Below are 23,351 nucleotides of genomic sequence, written 5' to 3'. Positions count from 1 at the left end.
TCCGAGACTGAGGAGAATGGCATGTAGCCCAAGGATTCAGAGATCCGTGTGCTTGTTTCAAGTGGACAGATCTGTTATTTCCATGAAATAAAGATGCTATATGCTCACTGTAAAAGACCCCCAATAATATAAAAGTGCAAAAAACTGAAAGTGTCTCAGGACAAAATCCTCCCCTTTGAGCCTACTCCCCAGAAAGACCCATTTTTGACAGTTTGATGCATCAGCTCCAATCTCAAACACATACGCATACATAAATTCATATAATTGGGAGTTTCTTTAACTCGCTTTTTCACCTAAAAAATCATGACCACCTAAACAAGTCACAATACAAACCTATCCCATTCTTTTGGATCAAGCCAACCAATTCTAGACTTTATGGCTGCAACAAGCAAACTGACTCTTGTTCCAAAAATTGACCCTACTATAATCTTTTTTTAAAATTAAAAAATACATTTAAATGTTAAAAATTAGAATATTAAAGCAACACCCAACTCCTGTTTAAAAAAAAAGTTCAGAAAGAAGAAGACGGAGAAGAAAACATCCCATTCCCCAGAGATAGGCCCGGGGACACCCCAGTGCTGCTGACAAGGTTGGCCAAGGGTCCTAGGGGAGCCACAGTTGCCAGGGCCCCCACAGGATTGGGACAAACCCGGCCTTTCTGCCTCAGTAGCAGGGAGCCAAAGACCCTTCAGTGCCCTCCAGAGAAAGCTGCAGTTCCTTAAAGATGAGAGAAGCTGGGCACAGGGCCTAGCCCAAGTATGTAATGAGCGCCAAAAAAGAGGCCTGTGACTCTATCAGGGGAGTTTGCTTTTTTGCCCTAAGTTGTGTTGTGTTTGTGTCTTCTTCCTCTTGCAAGGCCATTGAGCAAGAGTCCAGGTTTTTCTCACTTCTCTATTCTCTATAATATCATCATTGCCACTGCTAATGGCACACTTGATGAAGTTCTAATATTGGGCCAGGGGCTCATCTCCAAGCCTCTTTAGAGTCGGCCCCAAGCAGAAGTCTCCCCGTTTGTAAGTGCCTGGGTACTGGCTGGCCGGACTCCCCATCCCAGTCTGCTCCATCTGGGTCTGAGTAACACTGTACAGACCACAATGCTAATGCTTTGTAAACACACTCATGATCATTTGAGAGATCTCATTCACTTGCTCATCTGTCCGTTCTTAAACACATGTTGTAAACGGACTCTTTGCCAGGACCTGTGTTTGGTGCTGGGCACATCAAGGTGATCAGGACATGGTCCTTGCACCCAAGGAACACACGAGTCTGCCCTCTCCTGAGGCAGGAGCTTCGACTGCAACTTCTGAGCGCTAGCTGCCGTTTCCCTGTTTCCTAGTGGTTCAGCTGGGCTCCTGCACTTTCTCGGCTGTAGGCCAAATCTGGCTGTCAGAGAGAACCCTCAACAAGGGCGGAAGTCGTCCACTGCTCCAATGCTTGCACCAAAAACAATTTTGGAATTTGCTGGCCACTAAATAGGCACTTGGGCGCTCGCATTTACCAGGTTCCTGGCATGTTTTTTATAAAGCTGAAAGTGTCCTGTAAGTTACTGCCCTGTATTCGCAAAAGAATCCTCTGCCTGGGGGATGGGCGTGGGAAGCAGAGGAATTCTGTAAGCCCGTGACGTGATCAGCTGTGTATGGGGCTTGGCAGATTCTGCTCACCTCCAGTGTCCAATGATGAAAACCCCCCAACAGAGCAGCCCTGCTCTGTTCCTGTTAGTATCACACAGATGTCCGTGCTCCAGGATGACTGTAAAGCTGGCATTAGGAAATGGCGCACAAATTCACTGGCCCCACTGCTGCTTGTGATTTGCAGCCAGCGCCGTCCCAGGCTTGCTGGGCAGGTCGCCCTGGAGCCTGCTCAGGCTCCTCCCGACCCTCTTCCCTTCCTGTTCCTGCAGCTTCCGTGGGAGTTCGATGGATGATTGGTGTGACAGAGATCGACAAGGGCTCTGCCTACGGCAACATCGACAGCAAGCAGAGGCACAGTGACTGACTCGGGGATGTGTCGCCATCCAAAGGGAACCTTGGGGAACTGGCGGCCTCTGTACATCCTTCTTAGTGGGATTTGGTAACGAAGGTTGGGTGAGCCCCTGTTGGGAAGAGCAGAAGTCACAGCCTCTCCAGCCACAGAGTTTGGTCTCAGAGCCGGACAGGGAGGAAGATGCTCTTAAATCTTTTTCGCATGGGCTTTAGTGGGTTTGGTTTTCTTTCTTTTCATGCACATGTGTGTGAGGATGGATGTGCGGCTGTGAGCCTTGTTCTGTGACCATTCGGAGGGCACGTTAGGCTGCAGGGGAGGGCAGGGCTGGGGAATGAAGGGGGAAAGTGCTCCCTTCCATCCTTTGGTGCTGAGTTTCTGTAACCCTTGATTGCCAGAGATAGAGTGAAAAAGCGCTTTAGGTAAGAAAACTAAATTATGCCTCTAAAAAAAAAATTAAAGTGTTTGTCTGGGTCATCTGTGGTGTATGTTTACACAGACTGCTCCACCTCTCCATTCCACCCTCTGCCCTGGGTCTTGGCATCCAGACAGTGCAGGAGGAAGCTGAAACCTTAGGGTGAGGCAGCCTCTGCACACCAACAGCTCAGAGGCAGAGGGTGGGTATGCCCACACAGTGACACTCCCTGGCAAGTGACACAGAGGCAGCCTGGCAGCGTTTGCGAGAGCCGAGACAGCAAGTGCCAGGAGATGAGCCGAACACTTGCCTGGGACATGGCATAATTGGTTTCTCAGTCTCACTGCAGTGAAGTCTCCTGACCTTAGTCTTGAAGATCTGCCCAACTCCCTGAAGAAAGTGATCTTGACACTGTGCTTAGAAAACATAAAAATGAAGCCTGGGCATTCTGCAGCGATCTGTGAGATGACTTACATCTACTGTTCATCTCAGCAGCAACAGGAGAACTTGGATCCCCCCAAACGAGGTTCACTTTTTCACAACACCTCGCCCTTTCCCAGCACACAAAGCTCATCTGCAGCTACCACGGAGCCAGGTGCTCCTCTGGCCAGGGTCAGACTGGAGCAGACATCCATGGAGAACCCCCAGGGCTCTGCTTTCCTTCCGGGCTTCTCACTGGCTCCCCTTTTACTCCACTAGAGTTCTGCTCTTCAGCATCTCCGGTGGTCTTTGGAGTAATGGCTGATGGGAGACTGCTGTCAGTCAACAGAGGCCAAATGCAAAACAAGAAGGGAAAATCAGGCAGTGATGTTTTTGAAAGAGAACAATTAAATACCAAATAGTATGTCACCCCAGGCACCTGGACAGTCAGGCATTTGTGAGCATGACAATTAAACAAGACACAGTTTTCTCCTTGTGTCCTCCTGTTTTGCTATGGTTATATAGAAGGGATGGGCTCTTCATACCAAAGTAGGCCAAACATTATGCCAAAGGCATATTCTGTTCAGAGTCAAGTTTTTAAATGTTTGCTCTTTTATCACTACTAAGTGACTAAGTGTTTACCAAGCATGACTGAACAAGATAAGCCAAGAACCTACAAAGAGAGTTCTAGAGAAGCTCTCTTTGCTTAAGGGACAATAATGTATTGCTGGTACAAATGAGTTTGAATCTGAAGTACAAAAGGTAAATTCTGGCTCACTTGTGGGAAGAGACTATGGGAGAGCCCAGGGCCTGAGTCTACACTCGCTGGTATCCCTGAAGGTGGGGTTGATGAGCCCAGTACATTTGCTCACCCTCCATATGGCCCAACACACAAAGCACAGAGATGCAGGGGCAAAAGCACAGGGGCGCTTGGAGAGGCTTAGGTGTGTCTATCTCTTGCCATTTGTGAGTACACCGTGGTGGGCTGCACCTGGATTCTAGGGCCATTCCAGGCTGGGGACCTAAGACAGCGTGAGGCCCCTCTGTCCCTGGTTTCTGAGTTACACAGTTCACCTGAGCACTGCAGCTCATCCGCTGTGAGACTTGGGCAAACCATTCTACTCGCAGAGCCCCAGCTTCCCCATCTGCGAAATGGGGATGATAATACCTACCTCTTAGGTGGTTTAAGGGATAAAAAGAGGCATGCTTTAACAATCCTAAAGCACTAAACAAACAGGACTGAAAGATTAGAAAGCTGCCTTCGTGTTGTTCCTTCTCAAAAATGCTCAGAAATTACATTCTTCCATTCAATAGCGGTAATCTAAGTTCTAAAACATATACCCCTCTTCCCCCTCCCCACACCATGGGCCCACAGACGTTTTTTTTCCTAAATTGGCTCTAGTATCAAACACAGAACACAACAAGCAAACAAAGAAAGGTTTCTCACCAGTGCCTTCGGTGCCAAGTCGGAGGAACGCAAGCAAAAGAATTCTTAGGTGAGAACTAGGTGAGCGCTATTTTAATCACCTTAGAACACAAAAAAGAGCGTGGTGTGCTGGGGAGAAGTCTGGAGATGGCGCTCCTGTTGTCTGCCCCTCCCATGAGGAAGGATGTTGTCATGTGGTATAGAGATCTGATTTTCCTTCTATCTGGGACCTTGACAACAGAGACAAGCACTGGTACCTGGGAAGACCCTCATCATGTCCCCCCAACTCTCCTCACCTGGGCTCAGTCACACAGAGGCCACAATCTCTTCAGCAAAGAACTGTTTTGGCTCCCAGGATATTTATTTCTCTGTGAATTAAAAATCCACAGAGTTTAAGCCATCTTGTTGTCCCCTAAGTAGAGTATCATGGACTAAGAGCTTCACTTCCTGTCTTTCCAGCCTCTCCATCTCGCCATAGCACAGGTCAACCTGCTGAAAGTCTGTTCTCTAATTCAATGTGGCAGAGAAAAATACAAACTTTCACCGAAATCTGGAGAGCAATGCAGGGTCATCTCTAGAAATTAAGGACCATCTCCTAGACTACTCTTCCAGTAGCTTGAAGGCAGGGAATTTAATACACTTTTAGAAAACCAAGCCCACAAAGAGGCTTTCTTTATTAAAAGACGACAAATATTTGCATTTTATTAAGAGATGCAGCTTGAAGTCTGGGGAAAGTACACTGATTCTGTGATGCTAAGTTAACATGATTAACTATGGAGGAAGAACTAAGGCTGTTTGTGAGTTAGTCCATTACCTGTTTTACTTTTTTGGAGAGAATACAAACTTTTTCATGTGACCACACAATAGTACTAGACTGCCATATTCTCTAAATAAATGCATTCGAAGCATTGTAAAAGTAGCTGATGATGTTTTAAAATTTAAAAACATTAGTGTTTTTCTAATATATCCGTAAGTGAATCTGAAAGACAGTGATTTAAATGTAAACTCGATGAAAATTAATTGTCCAGCCAAAACTTAGAAACAGCTGATGTAACAAACAGAGAAAGGGCCCCAGGCAGCCTCTGGTTACCCCTCTCCCCCAAGTGGAGTGGAACAGTGGTCCAGTTAATCCCCAGGCAAAACAGTTTGGACTTTACCCAGGCTTTAGAACTTATTCTTAACCATGGACAAAAGTTGAAGGAAGGTAATCAGTGAAAATTCTCTAGGATATCTACTCCTGCTCAAAACAAGAGATTTAATCCAGCTTTCTTTAAAGCACTGGTCTAGACATTTCACATATTTGCTAGGTTAAAGTGAGAAAAACAAATACTCTGGGTTTATCAGTCTCCCAAGGGACTACACACTGTAAGGAGGAATATTTCGTGCCACTGATCTGCCACATGTGTTTAAAGGAGTGCAAAAGCAAGATCAGCCTCAGTCCTGCCTGACTGTGTCTGCAGCTATCAGGCCACAGCATCCTTCCCCAGAGCTTCTAAGAAAGGCACTTCCAAAATGTGAGTCTCCAAGTTTTCATGTAATAGGTCACTGCACTGTCCTGTCAGGTATGTGTTTACCTTCCATCAGCAGCTGTGTTTTACAGTGCCTTAGCTCAGCTGGTTCTAAGTGCTCTCTACAGAGTAAAAAATAAAACAAGCATAGGTGCAACCTGCTCTCTGATGTGCTGGCATCGCCTCACTTCTGACACTTCAGGCCTTAGTCACGACTCGGCACAGGGGCAGAGCGGGGATGGTTTACCTTCCATCAGCAGCTGTGTTTTACAGTGCCTTAGCTCAGCTGGTTCTAAGTGCTCTTTACAGAGTAAAAAATAAAACAAGCATAGGTGCAACCTGCTCTCTGATGTGCTGGCATCTGATGTGCAGGTGCCACTGAGGGGGCTCAGCCATCCTGCTGATGTTCCTGGCTCTCGTTCTGATATATGCTCTTACTCCAAACAAAAAAAGTTTCTGCAGTCTCTAGCCGGAAGGAGAGACGAGGACTGCCCTGCTGAGAAAGGCTTGCAGGTATGGGCGTGGGCTGGGGAGCACGACCCATGCAGCGTCCACTTTGCTCCAGGACGGCTCAGGGAAGATGAGCTTCCTGCCTCCCACACTCAGGATCGTTCTCTGCCCTGAGGAGCATGCGTGTAGGGACTGCAGGCCAGCTGCTCAAGTTCCCTCCTCTCTGGATTCTTCCCCATCTATATAAAGATACGGTGGCTGCTTGGATGAGTAAAAAATTGGATTGGCATATCAGTAGGGTTATTCCCTAAAAACACCTTCACAGATTTAATCAAAAAAATTTTTTTGAACAATTATTTTTTTGGCCAGAACAAATGAGGCTCAAATCACATTCTCAATGTACACATTAGACAAAAGGGTAAGGCAAGCAATCTTCACATGTGCCACTCCCTCCACCCTCCGAAACTGGACCCCGTAAGGAAGGCTGAGGGACTTGGTCACCTCAGAACCCCCCAGGCCTGCACAGGGCCTGGCAACACCAAACCACCCAATGAGCGAACACCCAGCCCTCTAACTCACATCCCCAGCATCTCACACTCCCGCATCTCTGGCTTGAGTCTCCAGTTTGCAGAATTTCAAGCAAATTTAAATGAAAGCCAAACACGTCAGATGTTTTGCGGCTTTGAACTGACACAATGGGTGTTGAAAGCACAGGATGTACCACTTGAGAGGAGGGTAAATGAAAGGACTAAGAACATGTTACTCTCTCTCTTGGCCCAGGACATTAGATATCATTCATAACATGTCACCAATTGGCATAGTATCTGTTTATGATATTCAACTGCTAGAAATTACCATTATTTTGGTCAAAAAGAGTAGGATACCAAAAATTTCACCTAAATGGTTAGCATAGGTCTACGCATCAGAGACCACCTCTCTGAGGGCAGGCCGGGCCCCTGGGCTCACTGCCTGCCCTGCCTCCTCCTGCAGGGACCAGTCATAGTGGCCCTCAGCAAAGACTGACGACTACATGAAGGGGTCACTTATTTAGAAGCCTGAATAATGGAGTTTCAATTGTCTTTTGATTCGCTTTCCTGAAGTAAAAAAGAAGAATCTTTCTTAAGCATAATTAGACCCAAATGAACTTGAGTACTTTATATACGGCCAATACTTGGAAGTTTCTAAGTTACCAGCGAAAAAGCAGAGCTGAAAGAATCGGCAGTTCCAAAGACAGTTCCTCCCAGGCCCTGCAGCCTGGGAACTGATTAGAAAGTGGTTATTAAGCACCTACTTAGGTCTTTATAGTATCTAGAAATATCTTCTAGGGCTGTGTTATAAACCTTTTCAACGAGTAAAACTCATACAATTTTACCTTTAATACATATTTTTTTCATACAAAGGCAGAGTCTTGTTTTACATGTTGAAGTGACTAGATATTTTTGAAATTTCTGGCATCTACATTCTGTTGAATTTTAAGGACGTGAGTACTATGAAAATAAAGTTAGGGTTGCTGAATAATAATTCCTTTGGATTTCTAAAGTGAATTGAATTATACAAATGCCACTTTCCTTTCTTATATTCCATAGTGTTGGTTTTAGCCGGTTCTTTGCCAGACATTCTAGGAAATTCAGAAAAGTCACTAATGGAGTTTCAGAATGCCATTCTATTTGTATCTTTGCAACTGATGAGGAAGAAAAGTTGGTGAAATAGAGGTGGCTGAGGCTTTACAGCATGTGCCACACTGCAAAGCCGTCTGCCTTGTGAGAGCAGTGCAGCCCAGAATGAGCCCAGAGCTGCAACTGGGGCTCCTTCCCTGGCTTCGGAGGCAGAAACACTGAGGTTGGCACAGGCCTCTGGCAGACAGCACGGTGTTACTGGGAGACAGAACAGCTCCTCTTTTATTCGTGTTGCCTACCAAGGAAAGAGGTCTAAAAATGGGAAAGGGTAGAACAAACCCATTTCAGGTTGGGGAGAGTTGCTCTAGATGAATATTGAATTCTTATCTCTTACCAAGGGTTCATGAGATGACTGGGAAGCACTAAGGGGATAATCTTTGAGGAAACAGACTTGGAGGGAGGCAATTTAAAAAGGGAAGATGAATAAATTCTACAGACTGCTTTGTAGCAACATTCTGGAACAGATTATTAAATGTACAATTTTTGAGTACTAAAAGAAATCAGTAATGGCTAGGAGATAGCAAAGATGCCCTGTGAATGAATGACATTAGAGTGACCAACTGTGCCTTTTCAAGTACTTTATTAGAACTAGTGAATCTGAATTTCTGCAAGGTATCTGACAGAACCACGCGGCGAGTCCTGGAGAGAATGTGTGGACTGGGCGGATGAGTTGACTTGATGAACAGTCGCTTTTTAATGTAAAACACAGAGCTGATAAATGGACTGTAATGTCAGCTGGGGTGCTGTCTTTCCCCTGCTGTGTAGCAATCTGCAGAAATTTTTTATTGATGGGTTGAACAAAGATAAAATTAATAAAGTATGCGGTAAATACCACTAGAAGGCCCAGCTTAATAAACTGGATGAAATGAAATTAAAACTTACATAAAACTTTAATTTGGGAAAATGCAGATCTTTCCTATGCTTTGCCCATTATCTTTAGGGAACGTGGACGGGCCCTGCAGTCTACCCCTGCCACTCTCGCTTGCCTGGTCATGGCCATCTGTCCCTTTGTGGCCAGTGCTCTGCTTCTTCCTTCTGCCCCTTCCCCAGCACATGTTTGCATTCATTCATTCCTTCCCTCTTGCCTAGCTTATTGCTACATTCCCAGCTTAAGAAAGGCTTTCTCTAAACTTTCCTTACTAGTCTAGTTCCCTCATACAAACCACCAGGATGAGAGAGAAAAGGCCTGGGGGTGGGAGGTGGTATTTCACATTTAAATACTTGTTCGAGATCTGTCTCCCTGATTGTAGACTATATATCCTGCCTCCATGAAGGCAGGGACCATGCCTGTTTTGTTGCATTAATATTAGTAGAGATCTACAACATGGAATGCAGTATTCCTGCTTCTGTTAGAACACCTAAAATAACAATCTGACGCATTCTTTAAAAGTGCATTGACAAGCTGAAGTAGAGCCTGGGAATTAGAAACTATTATAGAAGGAACTCAGGAGGCAGAGATGAAGGACTTGGAGTGAAGGGAAACAGTAATATTCAAATATATCAGGCATACAGAATACAAATTAGCAATACGATAAAGTTAACTTCAGCTCAAAATAAAGACATATTCTACAGAAACTAAAACGATTCTAAAATGGAAAGGGGCTATCAAAGAAGATGAAGATTAAAGAATAAATAAAATACAATGTAAACAACTCCTGGAATTGTGTGACACAGCCACCCATAACTTCAAGGAGGAGAGAGAATATAAAAATAGAAGGTGGTTAGGGGAAAAAAAAAAAAAAAAAAACCCACTAACTTTGCACATGTGTTTGCAATAATCACTTGATGGCTGCTATTTCAGAAGGAAAAAAAATCTTGCTTTTATATTATTACATTTTTTTTTCTCATTGAGAAGCCATCTGTGTTCAAGATATAGGTTCCATTGTAAACTATAAAAAAATTATAGTTTGTTTTTACTATCATTATAGTATATTTTTATATAGATTTGTCTTTACCACCTTCCATCGTTAACGAACTAGAAAAAAAAAAAGATGAGTAAATTAAATCCAAAGCATGCAATAGGAAGGAAACAATAAAAATTAGTATGGAAACGGAAACCAGAAGAACAATAGAAACCATTAATGAAATCAGAAGTTGATTCTTTGAAAAGATCAACAAAAGTGATAAACCTTTAGCCAAGAAAACAAGAGAGAAAATACAAATTATTAAAATCAGGAATAAAAGCAGATATCATTACCAACCTTACAGAAATTAAAAGTATTATTATGGAACACTATGAACAACTGTATGTTAACAAATTAGACAACTTAGCTAAAGCTGACAAAATCCTAGGAAGACTTCAATTACTGAAACTGACTAAAAGAGAAACAGAAAATCTGAATGGACCTGGAACAAGTAAAGAGATTGAATTAGTAATTAAAAATCCTCCTATAAAGAGAAACCCTGGTCCAGCTGGTTTGACTAGTACATTCTACCAAAACATTTAAAGAACTTTTGTAAATAATACCAATCCTTCACAATCTCTTTGAGAAAAGAGAGGAGGAAAACTCACTGAATGAGGCCAGCATAACCCTGATACCGAAAGCTAGACAAAGACATCACATGAAATGAAAACTACAGAGCAATATATCCCTCATGAAACACAGAAGCGAAAGTCCTCAACAAAATATTGCAAATGTATACAGTAAAACACACAAAGGAATATACACAATGATCAACTAGAACTTATCCCAGGAATGCAAGACTGATTGTTGTTAAACCAATCTTTTAACAATTAATGCAATACACCATATTAATAGAATAAAGGACTAAAACCATACAATCATCTCAATAGATGAAGAAAGAACATTTGACAAAATCCAACACCCACTCAAACTCAACAAAACAGGAATAAAAGGAAACTTATTCAAAGAGTGGGCGTTAATGAAAAACCTATAACACCATACTTAATGGTGAAAGAACAAATGATTTCCACCTAAGATCAAAAACATGACAAGGATGTTCTTTCTCATTACTGCCATTCAACACTGTACTGGAAGGTCTAGCCAATGTAATTAGGCAAGAAAGAATAATAAAAGTCATCTAGATGGTAAAAGAAGAAGTAAAACTGTCTTCATTCATAGACAACGTGATTTTACATGTAGAAAATCCTACAGAGTCTACAAAACACTACTAGAACTATTAAATGAGTTTGGCAAGGCCACAGGATAAAAGATCAATATACGAAAATCAATTGTATTTGTATATACTAGCAATGAGAAATCTGAAAATAAAATTTTAAAAATAGTTTCATTAATAGTAGCATGAAAACAAACAATATACTTAGGAATAAACTTAAGTTTAAGAGTTATATAATAAAAATTACAAAGCACTGCTGAATAAATTAAATGCCAAAATGGTGAGATATCCTGTGTTCACAGATTGAAAGACAAAATTAAGATAACACTACTCTTCAAATTGTTCTGTAGGCTCAATGCAATCCCTACCAATTTTTTTTAGAAATTAACAAGCTAGTCCTAAAATTCATATGGAAATGCTAATGTCACAGAATAGCCAAAACAATCTAGGAAAAGAACAAAGTTGAAGGACTCACACTTCCCATTTTAAAAACTTACTACAAAGCTACAATAATCAAGACAGTGTGGTACTACATAGTAGACATATAGATCACTGGAACAGAATCAAGAGTCCAGAAATAAACCTTTACATATATGACTGATTTACAACAAGGATGCCAAGACAATTCAATGGAGAAAGAATAGTCTTTTCAACAAATGATGCCAGGGTCAAATAAATATCCACATGCAAAAGGATGAATCTGGACCCTTATCTGATATCACACACAAAAAATTAACTAAAAGTAGATGACAGGCCTAATGTAAGAGCTAAAACTATAAAACTCTTAGAAAAAACACAGGTGTAAATCTTCATGACCTTGGATCAGGCAATAATTTCTTAGATATGATATCAAGAGCACAAGCAATAAAGAACAAGTTGGTAAACCAAACTTCATGCTTCAAAAGACACCATTAAGAAAATAAAAAGACAAGTCACAGACTGATTTCTTAGATATGATATCAAGAGCACAAGCAATAAAGAACAAGTTGGTAAACCAAACTTCAAAAACATTAATACTTTCATGCTTCAAAAGACACCATTAAGAAAATAAAAAGACAAGTCACAGACTGGGGAAAAAAAAAAAACATTTGCAAATCACATATCCAGGAAAGGACTTGTATCCAAAATATATTAAAAAACTCTTACAACTCAATAATAAGACAAATAACCTGATTTTAAAATGAGCAGAAGATCTGAATAGATGTTTCAACCAAACAAAATATACGAATGGTCAACAAGCACATGGAAAGATATTCGCCATCATTAGAAAAATGTGAATGAAAACCACGATGAGATACCAGTTCACATTCACTGGAATGGCTCTTCTCAAAAAGAAAGACAATAAAGAGCAGTGGTGACGGTATGGGGAAGCTAGAACCCTCATACATTGCTGGTGGGAATGTAAGACGGTGTCACCACTTTGTAAGTTTCTAAAATGTTGAACATGGATTTACCACATGTCCCAGCAATTCTGCTCTCAAGAGAAATGGAAACATATGTCCATACAAAGACTTGTACGGGAATGTTAAGAGCAGCATTATGCATAATAACCAAAAAGTGGAAGTAACCCAAACGCCTGTCCCAGCAATTCTGCTCTCAAGAGAAATGGAAACATATGTCCATACAAAGACTTGTACGGTAATGTTAAGAGCAGCATTATGCATAATAACCAAAAAGTGGAAGTAACCCAAACGCACATCGACTAGTAAGTGGATAAATAAAACATGAAGCATAATCATACATAGCATTCAGCAGTACAAAGGATACGAATAAACCTCAGAAACATGCTATGTGAAAAAAGCCAGATACAAAAGACCACAAATAGTAAGATTCTATTTATATGAAAATGCTCAGAACAGGCAAATCCATAGAGACAGGAAATAGCTTAGTGGTTGCCTAAGGCTGGGGGTAAGAATGGGGAGTGACTGCAAATGAACATGAGGTTTCTTTCTGGGGTGATGAAAATGTTCTAAAATTAGATTATAATGATGGTTTTACAATTACATAACCATACAAAACATCGCTGAATTGTACCTTTCAAATACTGTAAATTATAACTTGAAAAGCTGTGTAAAAAACTTAAATTAAAACGGAATGCTAGGTGTTTGTATAAATCCTTCTGTGATGCTTCTGAACATTAGTTTCTGCTGAAGGGATCTACTAACCTGGAGGAAGGTGAATACAGAACCTGCTTGAGAAACTAGTCGCTCAGGGTCAGCTGCTGCATGTAAGGACTGAGTCAATCATCTCCCAAAAAGATTTCAGGAAGCTTTAAGGTCAATCTTTTAAAAAAATTTAATAGCAAAAAGAAATAAAAAGAACACCATCAGTGACATAATTTGGGCTATTTTAGAAAGCTGACTGCTGAAATGTTTACATTCTGAAAAATCTGCTTATCAAGAGATCATTCAGCAGTATTTACATTGACCTAGCACCTATACAACTTGGTTTAAAAATAAACTGAGCCTCCAACATGTGATAACAAGGCTTAAACTTTTATCTGTTATAAATTTGCTGGTTAACACAAAATAATTAAAAAGGGATATCTTACATCATTAGTGTTGTTTCCTTTATTTCCTTCACTTTACAGTGAGGAGATTCGAGATCCTAAAGGAACACCTCATCCAGTGCCCATCTTTAGGACACAGCTTTAGTTCCTTCTGTTGAGAAACACACGCGTGAAAATAACAGGCTTCTGTACCACTTACTGCATTGACTCACGAGCTGTTAACCATTAAAAGACAATGTAACTGAGCTTTCCTAAAATAAACCATTTATTGAAAAAGAACCTTTTTCTTATAATTCATTAGTCAGCCTTTTGCATAACAAACCTGCAGCTTGCCAACAACAAAAAGGTAAGGTTTCACAGTCAGTGCACTCGACAAACAGGAGATTAAAAACAAGGTCTGGAACGCCTGCTAACACTACTTCTTCTGAACCTAGAAAGGTCAAAAGCACTACACTGATGTCACGGTTCTCGGTCACGCAAGAAATGAGGCGGCGGAGGCGATGGCCCGCGTACAGTAGTAATGGCACTTCACATGCAGCTTCTTTAACCTCGTGGACTCCACCACACAGGAGGGCCCTGTGCCACGTCAGACAAACAGGAGCAGCAGTAGAAGTGACGCTTGTCACCTGTGCAGTCTTCAGTTTTGGAAGGTTAAAAAGGCTTATACTGCTTCTCAGCACAGTCTTCGTGTAAATATTACATACAGTAGTGAGTAAGGGAATTTTCCAAGTCCGTACACTACCAGGCCACAGACTGATCAGCTTCATTCTTCATCTGTGCAAACCTGTGAGGAAGCAGGAAGGAGCTGAGCCCTTGCAGCTGCAGATGCATGTGGGCATGCGTGCAGTACGAGACGTAAAGGAAACACCCCACTGACTCATCCTGGGCTCCCAGCGCTGTGCCCGGCCCAGAGGGAAAGGCTGAAGAAACATAATGAACTGCGGCAGTGCTAAGTCACTGCTCTAAATTAAGCCTGGGAATTGACTACTGAAAGCATTTTTTTTAAAGGTATATATGTACAATCTCAGCTCAGTATAAACTGTTTATGCACTTTATAACTAAGAAATAGTTATTTAATTACAAAACCCTAACATCTCTACAGCTAATGCAGTGCTTGCTCCTTAATCCCACTCATCAATAGCGTCGCCTCTCTCTTCTGCACCTTCCTTTCCTTTATCAGGAGCTCCTCTGCAGGGCTCTTGCAGTGCTGCATTTCCCCAGAGTTCCATTCTCAAACTTTTCTCCTCTATAAACTCTCCCAGCAACATTTCTGTCTCCCAAATCTGGACCCGAGCCCAATTCCCTCTTGAGTGTCAGCTCTAAATATCCAAATGCCAGTCTGAAATCCCTAAGCAGATGTTCCAAACATACTTCAAACTTAATCTACCAAGGAGAAAACCATCACCAACCTGACTCACCCTTCAAGCACTGCCCTCTTTTCCCATTTTGGTGAATGGAATCTCTATGACCTGGTGATGCAAGGCCAGGAGCCTCCCTAGGCTCCTCCCCACACTCACCCTTCACATCCAGTCACTCAGCCATTCTAACTCCTAAATACCACAGAGAGCTCAACCTGAGCGCCCATTCCCAATCCTATAGCTGTATCAACAGGTTCCTAACTAGGCTCTTGCCTTCAGAGTGATCATTCTGAAACATGATTTAATCATGTTATGTTTATAATAAAACTGAAATTCCTTCATGCTGCTCCTTACTCTTCCAGCCTAATCTTTTGCCACTGTCCACATCTTGTGCTCCAACAATATCCACCTGTATACACTTCCTTGACTGTCTCACCCTCTGTGAGTGAGCCTTTCCATGCCTCTTCATTGTTCGCCATACCCCTACCCACGCACCTCCCCCATTTCTGACCTGGCCAAACCCTCTCAAACAGCTTAGGTACCTCATTCCAGAGAAAATATTACCTGTGATTACTTGACTGGTTTAAATTCCTCTTCTCAGTAGCCCTACAACATGGCATACATACCATTATCAGAGCCCTTGTCATAATGATTTGTCACTACTAACCTCTCTCTACCCTCCAAGTAGACTGTACACTCTCAAGAGTGAAAACTAGGTCTTCCATCCAGTCCTATTTAAAATTCCATTTAAGTGTCTCAAGTGCACCTAAAGCACACTACCAAAACAGATCAGGTAGGGGAACCTCAGTGAGCACTTTCCAAATGAAAAAACATATATAAAAATCCCTGGCATAATAATACATTTAGATCCTTTCCACTTCAGATATAGATATTTTATAGTTAATTTTCCAAATCTCCTTAAGTGCCGGATGCAAAATAGAACTTTACTCCAATATTTAAACATGAAGAAGACTATCCAGCAGTCTGCCAAACCTTGACAAACGAATGGTCGAGGAGCTGGCTGGCTGTCCATCTCATCTTTGGGTCACTTTCAAGGCAGTGAGAAAGGAAGTCCTTTCCTTCAGGGCTTAATCTTTCAGGGATTGGTGGCTTATGTCCCATTCCCACTTTATACATAATCTGGAAGTTGTGTTCATACTCATGCCAAGGCCTCTAAAAAGATAGGAAAAAATCAGTTGTTAATATTACATGGCCATAAAAAGTGCAAATGCCCAATCTCTTTAGGCATCTCAAAATTAATGTATATCAGGGGTCAGCAAACTTTTCCTGAAAAGGCCAATTAGTAAATATTTTAGGCTTACAGGCCATATGGTCTCTATCACAACTATTCAGTTCTTGCACTGTAGCACGAAAGTAGCTATAGACATATAAATATATAAATAAATGGTGTGACTGTGGTGCAATAAAACTTTCTTTATAAAAACAGATTGCCAGCACAGTCTGCTCACCCCATCTGGGATGTGCTATTAGTCCAATACTATCTAGATGCCATCATGATGCAATTAAAACATGTACTATATAAAATGAAAAAAAGTCAATAAAACATAGAAAATCCAACAGTTATAAGGATGTTTAATATGCTACCTTGTTGAATAATGAAAATTTCATTAGTCCAAAGCTTAGATTATTTAATTATGATGAGAGGAAAAATACAATTCACAGGAGAAAGAACTAAATTTGTACGGCATTCTAATTTGGGTTCTGTTGTTTATTTATTGCCAATATATATTTTCAATGTGAGAATTTGTCCTTTCTCTTATGTATGGCTTGAATGAAATAACATAGATATCATGGCCGTCTTCCTATTTTAATGCAAACAGAACTAATATTAGCTAGTATTTACTGAGTGCTAATTATGTGTGATCTTTTTCAGCAGCTGCAAAATACAGCTGTATAATAATTTAACTAATTTCCTAGTAATGACACATAAGGTTTCTAACTTTTTTGCTCTATAATTGATGCTGTGCAGATATATGGTCTGTGTACGTATGTATCTTTCTTTGTACATTTTCTATAATTTGTTCATTAGTAGTATCTTCATCAGAAGATAAATTTTCAGAAGCAGAAATTTCTTGATTTAAGGGCTATGCACATTTAAAATTTTGATAGATATTGGAAATTGTTCTCCAGAGCAGTTCTATCATGTTGAATTTTTGTCCACAATATATGTCTGTTTCCTTATACCCTCTTTAACAGCATTATCAACCTTTAAAAATGTCACTCATATGCTAAGTTAAAAAATAAAATTTCATTTTTAAAGGTACAATTCAGATTATTGAGGCTGATCATCTTTTCACGTTTCCTTTTTAAAATTAATATACAACTTTTTAGAGCAGTTTTAAGTCTACAGAAAAATAAATTGGAAAGTACAGAGTTCCCACATACTCCCCGTCTCCTGTCCCCTCCCCACACAATTCCTCCTATTATCTACATCTTGCACTAGTGTGGTCCATTTGTTACAACTGATAAACAAATGTTGATATATTATTGTTAACTAAAGTCCGTAGTTTACATTAGGGTCCACTCTGTGTTGTACATTCTATGGGTTTGGACATATGCATAATGACATGTATCCATCACTGTATCCTACAGAACAGTTTCCCTGACCTAAATACCCCTTGTGTGCTCTACATTTTCCCCCTCCCTCCCCCCAACCCCTGGCAACCACTGATCCTTTTACTCTCTCTATAGCTGTGCCTCTTCCAGAATGTCTTATAGATGGAATTATACAGCATGTAGCCTTCTCAGATTGACACCTTTCGTCTCTCAGTGATGCACATTCAAGGTTCTTCCATATCTTTTTGTGGCTCCATAGTACATTTCTTTTTATCACTGAATAATATTCCTTTGTATGAATGTAACACGGTTTGTTTATCCATTTTTTACAGAAGGACACTGTGGCCATTTCCAAGTTTTGGCATTTATGAATAAAGTTGCTATAGGCATGTGCTTTCAACCTCATGGTTTTTTTTGTCACTGCTTGCTGCTTGGTGTTTTAATTTGAGGTTTGTGCCTCCTTAAATTCGTATCTTTTTGTGGCTCCATAGTACATTTCTTTTTATCACTGAATAATATTCCTTTGTATGAACGTAACACGGTTTGTTTATCCATTTTTTACAGAAGGACACTGTGGCCATTTCCAAGTTTTGGCATTTATGAATAAAGTTGCTATAGGCATGTGTTTTCAACCTCATGGTTTTTTTTGTCACTGCTTGCTGCTTGGTGTTTTAATTTGAGGTTTGTGCCTCCTTAAATTCGCTCATAAGAGTTCTTGGGCATATATATTATAAACATGTATTGTCTCCTAGTTTGTCATTTATCTTAACCTTATTTTATCTTTTGACATTTTTATTTCTAATCAAGTTCTCCATTTAGCAGAAAATGTGTCTGAAGTATTTATAATGAATAACAAAACCACAATGACTGCTCTGTCAATCAGTGCACAGTGCCTTCCTTAAGTTCCTCCAGGTGTGGGCTCTGCTTACCTTGCCAGTCACCATCTCTATGACAACACACCCTAGACTCCAGATGTCGGCTGCACGCCCATGGCCTTCTCCTTTAGCACGAGTGATAACTTCAGGCGCCATGTATGCTTGAAAAGTCACAGATATGGTGATAGTCATGGGTTATGAACACAGCACCATGTAGTAATAAAGCATCTTTCTAGGGGCTAAATTCTCTTTTAAAAGACAATTTTTGAATGTGCAAATTTTCAAATAAATTGTATTCACAATGAAGATAGGAAATTTAACTTGCAAAGGAGGATACAAAATTTTATGACACTACACTAAATGATGAAAACAAATAATTACCATTTAACCATCACGTTGTGTCAACTAGAACAGCTTTAATAAAACTAATGCAAACAAGAAAAAGAATTTTTCTGGGGAAAAAAGAGGCCTTTCCTCCTCCTTTTAACTTTAAGGGAGTAATTTAATTTCCAACCTGACAACTGCTCTCAGGTGAAGCCCAGCGTGTGAGGGAGCAGTCCTTTCCAAGACTGGAAATCCTCACCTGCTCTCCACGTCCCTACTGACAAGGAATGGTGAAGGGAAAGCCTGGGGACCAGGCACACTGCAGCCAAGCTGTTCCCTACCTGCCGTCCCCAGTGTGCTATTCACTTCACCCGGCATGGTCTGGGCATTGTTTTTAAGCTTTACTGAGCATCCAAAATCTCCCAGTTTGATTAGTCCAGATGAGGTAAGGAAGATATTGGCGCCTAACAAGAAATAAACAGTCATTAAACAGCCTCTGAAACATGGTATGAGCATTTTAAAGTTTACATGGTAATCTAAACTACCAGGACCTTTATTGGCAAGCTAAATCATATAAAGATTTATAAAATGTTGCTTACAAAGGGCAATCATAGAAAGATTGATGAGTCTTACTAGCAAACATTAATAATACAAAGCAACGAAATTTTAACGTAAGTGCAGAATAGACTTGACCAATAAATTCTGAACAGATACATGCAAAAATTCTAACATTAAAAACTCACAAACTAAGAAACTGCATACAAAGCACAAATGCTTGCAGTGGAAGTCCCTGAGAACTAGTGCAGCATGAAATTAGCAGCTTCCATAACAGAAAGCAACATGTAGACAAGAACTAGGACACACACTGCAACTCTTCAGAGTCATAGCTAAGGCCACCATTGGATTTATTTTACATTTTGACTGAAAATAATGTTCTGTAATTTTCAAATATTTCTACAAGTAATATACATGCCTACATTGTACTCTAGCTAGAATTTGAGGTTACTGCTCTTCTCTCATGACACCTTGGCCTTTTGCTACAGGCTACAAGATTACTGTTCCGACTAAGTCACCTATCTTTGGCATCTGGAGGTGTCCTATAGCACCTCCTTCGAAAAGCAACACAGAGCCACTCAAATTAGACAAGTAGCCATGTGATAAACTGAAGTCTAACAGCTAATCCTCATAATTTGAGTGCTCCCAGACTTGATGGGCCCCCACAATGGACTACACAGTGTTAACTTCATATTTTGAAACTATTCTACTTGTGTATATTCTTAGCCATGCTGAATAAACTGTAAGGACACCAGCAAGCTGACTTGATTCAAGGACTCTGAGGGATTCTCTTTATGCCATGGGATATATTACATGAAGATATCATTTCGTGACAGCGGACAGAGACTGATTATGGTGTTTGTGGCAGAATGACTGGAAATGGGCAAACCCATGGGCTGATAAAGAGCCAACTAAGCAAATACCCAGAATGACCCCAGACAGCAAAGCAATGTGAAGACGGCAGGCAGCCAACAAGACTGTCATATGCTGGCTGATTAGGGTGAGCCACAATACAGAGCAGGAACAATTCTTACACCCAGACCAAAGCAGACTGTCATATAATTCAGAACAGAGCCCCAGACTGAGTCTAGTCCCTGGTCAGAAGTCAGGCTAAATCTTGAGAGAATGTGTTTAGGTTAACCTCAGGCTACATGACAGAATGGAATTCTTTAGTCTAGGGCCAATTAGTGATAAAATACTTTCCCACTTTAATTATCCCCAAGACTCCCAAATACAAAGGTCAGCGGCATGGAATGATAAAGGAAAATGCCACAGTGACAATTCTGAGACAGAAGCATAGCTATTCCCCTCATACCAGAAGAGAAAGCACTTTTAATCAATCAGCATGACCAATTTAACCTTTAGCAGAACTCTAGTTTGGAAGTTGGTATAAATAAACCCTAGTGTTGTCTCCAAAAACACAGCTGGCACATTATGACTTATAGAGGCATTTCTGATTTACTGTCTGTCACTTTACATATTCACGACATTCATATACAAATATACAAAGATCTTGATACAAGGAAGAAGAAAGGTTGCTTTCATCAGGAATGCCTAGTAAGTACACAGGCAATGCCAAATCTACCTATAAAAATAGCTAACTTTGTTTTTGGGAAACAGATTTTTCTAAAAGCAGTGTTGAGCAGAAAGAGTAGACTTACCTACTCATGAATGGAGACAGGGGTTCTGCATTGTTTCTTATATTTAAAGACAAGACATTTCTATCTAGAGAACGTATGTAGAACTGGGAATGTGCATCTCCAGAGCAGCTACTGTGTGCCAGACACCAGGCAACTCTAGCCCGTGACAGCCAAGCGCATGTAGGGATTACCTTTTATGTCACGGTGAACTATGCCATGCTCATGGAGGACATTGATCGCAATGGTGATCTGCTTTGAATACAGCCTAATGACATGTTCCTGAAGTCCCAGCCTTGACACCTCTTCTAACGTGCCCTCATCACAGTACTCCATGAAGATGTACATTTCTTCCTGTGGGAGGAATAAAACACAGCCCTGTGTTTACAGTTTCCCTTATATGTACAGTAAGTGGAAAATCTGGAAAACTTCATAGGCCATGCCCCAAAGGAATCTCCTTTCTAATGGTACACTATACTTGTCAACCTGAGTAATGAATGTGTCCTGTAACAGTTGTTTCTAACTCTTCCACAGCGGTGTCTGCCTGCCTCCTCTGTCTGGAATTATACAGCTCATTGGGGTAAGAACATCTCCTCCAAATAGCAGGGGATAATTTTCTGTCATCCTCCAAAATTCAGTCTGCTATATAATCTCAGACAGGGACCAACAGGGCTGTCCCTATAAATATATTATTAAGTACTGAAACACATCCTTTTCAAATATTAATTTATTTGCAAAAAAATTCAAAATTATCAATACCCAACTTCCCCTGGAAGCTCATGCTCTATGCCAAGATGCCCCAAGTTATCTTTTTTCTCTCAATGTATTTATTTCTAAACACAAAGGGGAAGGTGAATTTGAGGTTTTAATTTTCTCTCATTTCACAATGGTTCCTTACATACGTATAAAAAAAAATCAGTATTACTTAACAGTGTATTCAACAGTAGTTCAACAACAACAACAAAAAAAAAAACGGGGGAAGAAAGGTCACAAGAAGCAGTGTACGGGGCATTTTAGAATCTTCTGATGGGCAGGATGGGTTTCAGTGCTTTATAATGTCGGGTTAATGACTACAGTCTACAACTTACATTTTAGGAAGAACTCCTCTAGTTTCAGAGAGAAGGCAGAAATGATGTAACTCATGGAGATTTCCTGATAATTAGGCAAAGTTACTGTGCTCTGAAATGAGAAGACCTGTGATGTAGAACAGGACTCCGTTTTATACCCTCACTGATTCCTCACACAGAGCAGTGTGATTAAAGTTGGCTTACTCTGTGAAGCTCCACACCAAAATACCGAACCAGATTGGGGTGTTTGATGCCTTCAAATATTTTCAATTCATCTGCAGTTTCCTTGATAGTTTTGTGGTCATTAGGCTGAAATCGAATCTGTAAAGGGAAAATGGCTGATTACTGTTGGTACTGCCACAAACTAGAGACATCACGGGTTGAAAGCTGCCCTCCTGACATTTTCATTTTCTAGACCCTCAAGACTATGGTCAGCGTGTTCATGACTTTACTTCCAGATTTTCTTTCCTTTGTTATTCAAGTAAATTAGGCATGCTTGTGTTAGAATATTTGGTGAGATAATAGCTAATGGAATCACTGTCGCAACTACAAACCAAGTTAACAAAAACATTAAACATTTGGTAAGCAACCACTAATGTTTAGGTCAAGAGAAAAAGAAATGATTCTGCCCTTCAGAAGTTTACAACTTTTTCAGAGTCCACTTATGAGTGAGATGGTGCAGTAGGTGTCTTTCTGTGCCTGGCTTATTTCACTTCACACAATGTCCTCCAGGTTCATCCATATTGTCACAAAGGTGATGATAGTTAATAATGTGTGCATCTCAAAATTGCTAAGAGATTAAATTTCAAATATCTCACCCTCAAAAATAAGTGAGGTGGTAAATATGTTAATTAGCTTTATTTAATCATTCCACATTATATATGTATATCAAAACATAATATTGTATCCCACAAATATATACAACTATAATTTATCAATTAAAAATAATGTTTAGGGCTTCTGGTCAAGATGGTGGAATAGATAGTCCCCACTGTCACTCTCTCCCACAAATCAACCAATTTACAACTATAAAAAAGCAACAAGAGCCAAGCTGGGGCTGCTAGAGCTCAGGGGAAGAGGAGGAGAGACCTACGGAGTCCATGTAGGCAGGAGAAACCACGATGAGAGAAAGAAAAAAACTGCTCTAACCATTTCGTGCCATGGCCACTTTAAGGCTGGAGCTGCTGAGTGCATGAGGCAGGAGTCCGCAAAAGCCGCAGCTGTGCCCTTCAGATGGAGTTGTTTGGAGAAGGCAGGGGAGAAGAGGGCCTTGGTGGCCCCCAGGCTAGCAAGACCACTAATAGGGTTCCTGTAGACCCACATAGGACCGAGGAGCCACAACAACTGAAAAAAAGGAGCCTCTCAGAGGCTGGTGAGTCATCGCAAGGGATCAGCACATGGCCCGTCCCATGGGAAGTGTTTGCAGCATGGGCAGTGGGGGAGACGGGCCCACAAGGGGAACACTGAGGCACAGCAAGGACAGCTGATCTGCCCCC

The 23,351-nt window shown here is 40.9% G+C and overlaps 2 protein-coding genes across 3 annotated transcripts in view; one reads left to right on the top strand and one right to left on the bottom strand.

Annotated features, from left to right (window-relative positions):
- The window catches only part of AGPAT4 (1-acylglycerol-3-phosphate O-acyltransferase 4), a 142,567-nt gene extending 140,110 nt beyond the window's left edge, over positions 1-2,457 (top strand). For both annotated transcript variants that reach the window (XM_008574603.1, XM_008574602.1), the window contains exon 9: positions 1,901-2,457. In XM_008574603.1, coding sequence (XP_008572825.1) covers positions 1,901-1,995 — 95 coding nt within the window. In that variant the 3' untranslated portion in view covers positions 1,996-2,457. The remainder of the gene's footprint in view (positions 1-1,900) is intronic.
- Positions 2,458-13,230: 10,773 nt separating this feature from the next.
- MAP3K4 (mitogen-activated protein kinase kinase kinase 4) overlaps positions 13,231-23,351 on the bottom strand; it is an 89,087-nt gene continuing 78,966 nt past the window's right edge. The window contains exons 22-27 of the mRNA XM_008574605.1: positions 22,060-22,176; positions 20,983-21,142; positions 18,938-19,060; positions 18,327-18,433; positions 15,814-15,993; positions 13,231-14,246 (exon numbers count right to left, since the gene is read on the bottom strand). Of these exons, the coding sequence (XP_008572827.1) occupies positions 14,226-14,246; positions 15,814-15,993; positions 18,327-18,433; positions 18,938-19,060; positions 20,983-21,142; positions 22,060-22,176 (708 nt within the window). The 3' untranslated portion in view covers positions 13,231-14,225. The remainder of the gene's footprint in view (positions 14,247-15,813; positions 15,994-18,326; positions 18,434-18,937; positions 19,061-20,982; positions 21,143-22,059; positions 22,177-23,351) is intronic.

This window comes from Galeopterus variegatus, unplaced genomic scaffold, assembly GCF_000696425.1.
Source record: "Galeopterus variegatus unplaced genomic scaffold, G_variegatus-3.0.2 Scaffold1072, whole genome shotgun sequence".
Lineage (NCBI taxonomy): Eukaryota > Metazoa > Chordata > Mammalia > Dermoptera > Cynocephalidae > Galeopterus > Galeopterus variegatus.
This window is presented reverse-complemented; position numbering and strand designations above follow the sequence as displayed.